The sequence below is a fragment of the Oncorhynchus masou genome, chromosome 30 (assembly GCF_036934945.1).
Source record: "Oncorhynchus masou masou isolate Uvic2021 chromosome 30, UVic_Omas_1.1, whole genome shotgun sequence".
NCBI lineage: Eukaryota > Metazoa > Chordata > Actinopteri > Salmoniformes > Salmonidae > Oncorhynchus > Oncorhynchus masou.
In genome coordinates, this window is record NC_088241.1 from 65,143,341 (window position 1) to 65,150,894 (window position 7,554).

Below are 7,554 nucleotides of genomic sequence, written 5' to 3' on the forward strand. Positions count from 1 at the left end.
CACATCTCTCCTTGTCCTCTTCCTTCCTCATCCCTGTGTTTCTCCTCCTCGTCCTCTTCCTTCCTCATCCCTGTTTCTCCTCCTCCTCCTCTTCCTTCCTCATCCTGATGTCGTAACACATCTCTCCTTGTCCTCTTCCTTCCTCATCCCTGTTTCTCCTCCTTGTCCTCTTCCTTCCTCATCCCTGTGTTTCTCCTCGTCCTCCTTGTCCTCTTCCTTCCTCATCCTGATGTCGTAACACATCTCTCCTTGTCCTCTTCCTTCCTCATCCCTGTTTCTCCTCCTTGTCCTCTTCCTTCCTCATCCTGATGTCGTAACACATCTCTCCTTGTCCTCTTCCTTCCTCATCCCTGTGTTTCTCCTCGTCCTCTTCCTTCCTCATCCTGATGTCGTAACACATCTCTCCTTGTCCTCGTCCTTCCTCATCCCTGTTTCTCCTCCTTGTCCTCTTCCTTCCTCATCCCTGTTTCTCCTCCTTGTCCTCTTCCTTCCTCATCCCTGTTTCTCCTCCTTGTCCTCTTCCTTCCTCATCCCTGTTTCTCCTCCTTGTCCTCTTCCTTCCTCATCCCTGTGTTTCTCCTCCTCCTCATCTTCCTTCCTCATCCTGATGTCGTAACACCTCTCCGTGTCCTCGTCCTTCCTCATCCCTGTTTCTCCTCCTCCTCGTCCTCTTCCTTCCTCATCCTGATGTCGTAACACATCTCTCCTTGTCCTCTTCCTTCCTCATCCCTGTTTCTCCTCCTTGTCCTCTTCCTTCCTCATCCCGTTTCTCCTCCTTGTCCTCTTCCTTCCTCATCCCTGTTTCTCCTCCTTTTCCTCTTCCTTCCTCATCCCTGTGTTTCTCCTAGTCCTCTTCCTTCCTCATCCTGATGTCGTAACACATCTCTCCGTGTCCTCGTCCTTCCTCATCCCTGTTTCTCCTCCTTGTCCTCTTCCTTCCTCATCCCTGTGTTTCTCCTCGTCCTCTTCCTTCCTCATCCTGATGTTGTAACACATCTCTCCTTGTCCTCTTCCTTCCTCATCCCTGTGTTTCTCCTCGTCCTCTTCCTTCCTCATCCTGATGTCGTAACACATCTCTCCTTGTCCTCTTCCTTCCTCATCCCTGTGTTTCTCCTCGTCCTCTACCTTCCTCATCCTGATGTCGTAACACATCTCTCCGTGTCCTCGTCCTTCCTCATCCCTGTTTCTCCTCCTTGTCCTCTTCCTTCCTCATCCCTGTGTTTCTCCTCCTCCTCGTCCTTCCCCATCCTGATGTCGTAACACATCTCTCCTTGTCCTCGTCCTACCTCATCCCTGTTTCTCCTCCTTCTCCTCGTCCTTCCTCATCCCTGTGTTTCTCCTCCTCCTCCCACATCCCTGTGTTTCTCCTCCTTCTGGTTAAAATCAGATGGACTACCGCTCACTGGTCCATGAGAAGGATGAGGCTGTCTACTCTGACATCAGAGTCATCCTCCTGGACATCCGTGGCTTCTATGTGAGTGACTGATTTAATCTCAAATGGCACCCTATTTCCTATATAGTGCACTACTTTTGACATAGGGCTCTGGACAAAGGTAGTGCACTATACAGTGAAAAGGGTACCATTTGGGAGAGGCAAGATACTATCAAAAAAGTAAGAGACAAAAAAAATATCAACTTAAGCACAGGAAGCATAGAAATAGTGCATATAGAACTGATCTACAATTTCTTTCAATGAGGATGACAGATCTATAACTCACATTTCTATGTGAATTTGGTCAAAAAAAAGGTACATATTGCAGCTTTAATAAGTCAATCTATAAGTAAACAAGTGAAGGTCACTCATAAATTAACGTTGTCAGATGTTTTCATACCTCAAAAGTAAACGCAACTTCAAGATGAAACCATTTCCCACGTCTGTTGTTTAGATCCAGCTATAGGCCTACAGGGGCGGCAGCGTAGCCTAGTGGTTAAAGCGTCGAGACTAGTAACCGAAAGGTTGCAAGATCAAATCCCGAGCTGACAAGGTAAAAATCTGTTGTTCTGTCCCTGAAAGAGGCAGTTAAGTAACCCACTGTTCCTAGGCCGTCATTGTAAATAAGAATTTGTTCTTATACTGTCTTGCCTAGTAAAATAAAAATAGATGAAAAGATAAAAACACCAGTAAACAAGACCACTCACTTCATCAATGTTTGTTTGTGTGTGTTGCAGGTAGAACTGTATGACATCATCAGCAAGAACCTGGAAAAAGTGACCAATCCAAAAGGAGAAGAGAAGCCCTCAATGTACTGAGACGCATGAGAGGAGGAAGTAACCTGGTTCCAGATTTCGTTGTATCCTGATCTATTGCTGTCCTTGTCAAGCAACATGACAAGGATTTGGCATGTTAGCACAAACAGGCTGGCGCCCAGGTGAAGGGACGAAGAGGAATAGTGAGGTTGAATTCATTTCAACCATGTGATATTTTCAAGGTGTATACTACAATACCAATCAACACTCAACCAGTGCTGTTTCTATTTGTACATCAGTGTCCAGATTAGCCTGTTGTTTTTTCTTCATGCTAATAAACTCATCTTAATGTTAAACACTGAACCTAGAGACTAAATGATGATTGCAACTCTGGAAGCAACAGATGCACTATTAAAAAGACGAGACACACCATAAACAGGCTGTAGATCACCTGCTGGGGTGTCGATGAACGGCGGCGATTTCTAACGTGTAGAATTGTCGGGAAATAAACAGAAAATGACATCCGATGTTCTGTGGTGAGGAGAGAGGACAGTCAACCCACGGCCGAAGTTCATGATGCTCTGTCTTGTCCTTTAGGAGCTACAAATGAACACACTGGGGGTTGTTGTTTTTTTCCAATCACTGTGATTTATTTATATATAAAATAAAAAAAATTGGACTGTTTCTCACCACTAAAGTAGAAATGGTTGACGTTACACATGTCAAAGTTCCAACCAACTGTTTCTCTGTACACAAACCTTTATTTAGCCTTCATTAGGAAAAAAAAACCTAAACTTTTGTTACAATTATTTTCTCAAAACTAAAAACCAAAAGAACCATAATAAAACATCACAAACTGAGGAAAGTAAAGTACTGATAGGAAGGCAAGTATACATCCACAACGTAAAACAATGTTTCAGCAAAATGTTATTTTCATACTTCGGGCCCTTCACCTCCAGGTATGAGCTGGAAAAGAGAAGGATACAACAGAATGGGTCAATCAGCTGCAGCGTCAAGCATTTGACAATCTAGTAAAAAAGGTCCAAGAAAAGCCTCGTCTGAGCAAGAATGGCCCGTAGGACAGGAGCCCATTTCCTGTTTCCGTAATGTACGGCAGCTTGATATACAAGTACACCCTCTGGATAGGACGGTGGTCTGTCGCACTCCATTTGACAATCAGATAATACATCTATAGTATGTGCTCACCATGGTGATGTTGTTGCCGTTGAGCAGTATCTGATCCAGTTTGGTGATCCTCCTTCCCTCCGGTGTGATTTCACTAAAAACAAGAGAGTCATCAAGAGGAAAGATTCAACACATGTCCTACACCAGGTACCTCTGTAGAGCTGAAAGAATCGGGACAGATTGAAGCAGTGTGGTGATAGGCTCCTTCTGAAGCTCTTCACCTCCAATGGGTTTACTGGATTTAGCAACATATACTGCTCTTAAGATGGCGCCGGAGAGGAAGGCCCCAACCTGTTTGTTTATTTGCAACTTATTTTTTTAAACATTTTTGGTACACAATGTTGCCTCTACCGTCTCTCATAAACAAAAATAACTTCCAGACATCACTGCGAGTACTGGTAGAATCCTTTTTTCCCCCCCTTTCAGGAGTCTGACACGAAGGATACACTGCTTTCTCGGGAACAGATCCCCGCGATATGCCTGAAGATGAGGCAGAGAGAAAGAAAAAAGGCTGCCTTCTGAGAATTCGTAGGCGATCGAATCGAAACCACCACTTCCCTCCATTCTACTAGCAAACGTGCAATCTTGGGAGAACAAAATTGACGAGCTACGCAGGAAGGATAAACTACCAACAGGACATTAAACACTAACATCTTATGGTTCACGGAGTCGTGGCTAAATCATGACACTATCAACATTCAGCTGGCTGGTTATACGCTCCACCGTCATCTGGTATGACAAAGGGCGGCAGACTATGTATTTCTGTAAATAACAGCTGGTGCACGATATCTAAGCAAGTCTCGAGCTATTGCTCACCTGAGGTAGAGTATCTCATGATAAACTCTCTAGGTAGATAGTGTGGTCTACAGCTTATCTGTATTTTCGTAGCTGTTTTACATACCACCATAGTCAGAGGGTGGCACTTAGACAGCATTGTATGAGCTGTATTCCGCCATAAGCAAACAAGAAAACGCTCACCCAGAGGCGGCGCGCCTAGTGGCCGGGAACTTTAATGCAGGGAAACTTAAATCAGTTTCACCAAATTTCTATCAGCATGTTAGAAGTGCAACCAGAGGGGAAAGAACTCTGGACCACCTTTACTCCACACACAGATACGCATACAAAGCTCTCCCTCACCCTCCATTTGGCAAATCTGACCATAATTCCAGCCTGATTCCTGCTTACAAGCAAAGATTAAAGCAGGAAGCACCAGTGACTAGATTATTTGTAGAAGCCATGGACTACAGGCAGAATCCACACTGAGCTAAAGGCTGGAGCTGCCGCTTTCAAGGAGTGGAAATCTAACCCGGAAGCTTATAAGAAATCCCACTATGCCCTCAGATGAATCAGCAAACAGGAAAGGGTCAATACAGGACTTATATTGACTCATACTACACCGGCTCTGACGCTCATCGGATGTGGCAAATTATTACAGACTACAAAGGGAAGCACAGCCGAGAGCTGCCCAGTGACACGAGCCTACCAGACGACCTCAACTACTTCTATGCTCGCTTCAAGGCAAATAACACTGAAACATGCATGAGAGCACCAGCTAATCCGGAAGACTGATCATGCTCTCCGCAGCCGATGTGAGTAAGACCTTTAGACAGGTCACAAGGCTGCAGGGCCAGATGGATTACCAGGATGTGGACTGCGAGCATGCACTGACCAACTGGCAAGTGTCTTCACTGACATTTTCATCCTCTCCCTGTCTGAGTCTGTAATACCAATATGTTTGAAGCAGACCACCATAGTGCCTGTGCTCAAGAACATTACGTTAACCTGCCTAAATTACTACCGACCCGTAGCACTCACGTCTGTAGCCATGAAGTGCTTTAAAAGGCTGGTCATGGCTCACATCAACACCATTATCCCAGAAACCCTGGACCCACTCCAATTTGCATACAGCCCAAACAGATCCACAGATGATGCCATCTCTATTGCACTCCACACTGCCCTTTCCCAACTGGACAAAAGGAACACCTATGTGAGAATGCTGTTCATTGACTACAGCTCAGCGTTCAACACCATAGTGCCCTCAAAGCTCATCGATAAGCTAAGGACCCTGGGACTAAAAGACTCCCTCTGCAACTGACGGGCAACCCCCAGGTTGTAAGGGTAGGTAACAACACATCCACCACGCTGATCCTCAACACAGGGGACCCTCAGCGGTGCATGCTCAGTCCCCTCCCTCCTGTACTCATGACTGCATGGTCAGGCACGACTCCAACACCATCATTAAGTTTGCAGATGACAACAGTGGTAGGCCTGATCACAGACAATGATACAGCCTATAGGGAGGAGGTCAGAGACCTGACCGTGTGGTGCCAGGACAACAACCTGTCCCTCAACATGATCAAGACAAAGGAGATTATTGTGGACTGCAGGAAAAAGAGGACCAAGCATGCCCCCATTCTCATCGACGGGGCTGCAGTGGAGCAGGTTGAGAGCTTCAAGTTCCTTGGTGTCCACATCACCAACAAACTAACATGGTCCAAGCACACCGACAGTCGTGAAGAGGGCACAACAAAACCTATTCCCTCTCAGGAAACTGAAAAGATTTGGCATGGGTCCTCAGATCCTCAAAAGGTTCGACAGCTGCACCATCACTGCCTGTCATGGCAACTGCTCGGCCTCCGAACGCAAGGCACCACAAAGGGTAGTGCGAACGGGCAAAGCTTCCTGCCATCCAGGACCTCTATACCAGGAGGTGTCAGAGGAAGGCCCTAAAAATTATCAAAGACAATAGCCACCCTTTCAGTTCTCCCCAAGTGCATAGGTGGACTAGCGAGGGTTGTTTTCTAGACAGGGCCCAAGAGAGCAATCCATATAGGCTATCATTCACTACTTTTAATTAAAGCACTATGAGCCCTGGTTGAAAGTAGTGCACTATATTGGGAACAAAGTGTTATTTGGGACACACGATATGTATAAGCAGCCGTGTGATTCCACTCCATGTAAGTGAACTGTAATACTTGTGTACTTACAATTCTGTCACGTCCTCTAGCACCATGTCTGAAGGTGGGTGGGTGAAGGATAATCTGTACATTGACGAACTAAATGATTACAGTATGGCAAACGTTTAAATTCAATAACGACTGGTTTTGTACAATGTACCATACTTCTGCAGCGGAAGCAAACCCTCCTCCTGGAGAGTGACTGGGGGGGTGAGGGCTTTTGCTCCAGCCCTATACAAACACACCCGTTTCAGATAGTTGAGGTCCAAATGAGCGGCTGGTTAGATTAGGGCTGGAGAGCAAAATTCTATCGGAGCGTAGGATTTCCCACAGCTCAACAACAATGAAGGATAAATAATTTTATGTTTTGTAGGACGTTTGTGTAAAGGATACTGACAAAATCGTCGAAACCCAACAGGGTGCCAACAATTTCTTTGTCGTTCTTCATGACGATATGGATTCGGGAACCTATACATTTGTCCACGAGTTCTGAAAGAACAAAAATACATGTTGAAATCACAGACTGACGATCAAGAGAACTACATGCTTTTGTGTCAGGCTTCCCAGCAACCCAACGCACATCTTGATTCTGCTAGGTGTAATCATTGTCCAGACAGATGACCATGACTAATGTATTATTTGACTGAATCAAGTGGGTTAGTGATGGGCTGGAACAAAAGCCTGCACCTGGGACTGCAGGACCTGATTTGGAGAAGCCCAAACATTCCCGCGAGAGTTTGAATTTGGCTAATCTGGTTGGATGCCTATTTTGCTAGCGTTCTTTCAAAATGTAGTTAGCTAACTTAAATTGAAAATATATAAAATGAAAGTCATATGGCACGAATGTAATACAGAAAATTGCTGTAGTTGAAACATTTAGCTCATATCTGTGACATCCTGGCCGGCGGGTAAGGTTTGGCTACTTTCGCTACTTAGCTAGCTAACGTTAGCTAGCTTTGCAATGCGGACATGCTACAACTACTAGTTTACATGAATCCTGCATTACATATCCTGAAAATGGGTATATTTCAATATACAACCCCGCATTGAGCGTTACCGACGTGCTTGTTATCTGTATAATTTCATACACAATATAAAGAAAATCACACAAACCAAGTGGGAGCAACTGTGACGGATTTGTAGCTGGAGTGGCTGCCATGTTTCGTTTGAAGAAAGGCGGAAGTAATCCATCGACCAATCAACCCAAAAATAATCAGACTGAAAC

General features: G+C 45.2%; 2 protein-coding genes across 2 annotated transcripts in view; one reads left to right on the plus strand and one right to left on the minus strand.

Annotated features, from left to right (window-relative positions):
• The window catches only part of LOC135522944 (proteasome activator complex subunit 2-like), a 9,529-nt gene extending 6,979 nt beyond the window's left edge, over positions 1 to 2,550 (plus strand). Inside the window, exons 10-11 of the mRNA XM_064949666.1 lie at positions 1,388 to 1,474; positions 2,170 to 2,550. Coding sequence (XP_064805738.1) covers positions 1,388 to 1,474; positions 2,170 to 2,250 — 168 coding nt within the window. The 3' untranslated portion in view covers positions 2,251 to 2,550. The remainder of the gene's footprint in view (positions 1 to 1,387; positions 1,475 to 2,169) is intronic.
• A 378-nt stretch (positions 2,551 to 2,928) lies between these two features.
• On the minus strand, positions 2,929 to 7,551 carry LOC135522945 (U6 snRNA-associated Sm-like protein LSm5). The gene is made up of 5 exons (XM_064949667.1): positions 7,443 to 7,551; positions 6,723 to 6,818; positions 6,360 to 6,387; positions 3,394 to 3,466; positions 2,929 to 3,153 (listed from the first exon to the last, which is right to left on the minus strand). The coding sequence occupies exons 1-5, from the start codon at positions 7,486 to 7,488 to the stop codon at positions 3,121 to 3,123; spliced, it is 276 nt and encodes a 91-aa protein (XP_064805739.1). The 5' UTR covers positions 7,489 to 7,551; the 3' UTR covers positions 2,929 to 3,120.
• Positions 7,552 to 7,554: the final 3 nt, after the last annotated feature.

Coding starts and splice junctions, on each gene's coding strand:
- LOC135522945 (XM_064949667.1), bottom strand. CDS start 7,488: ATGGCAGCCACTCCAGCTACAAATCCGTCACAGTTGCTCCCACTTG. Junction 6,819..7,442: donor GTCACAGTTGCTCCCACTTG/GTTTGTGTGATT, acceptor TTGTTCTTTCAG/AACTCGTGGACAAATGTATA. Junction 3,467..6,359: donor CTAGAGGACGTGACAGAATT/GTAAGTACACAA, acceptor TCTTGTTTTTAG/TGAAATCACACCGGAGGGAA.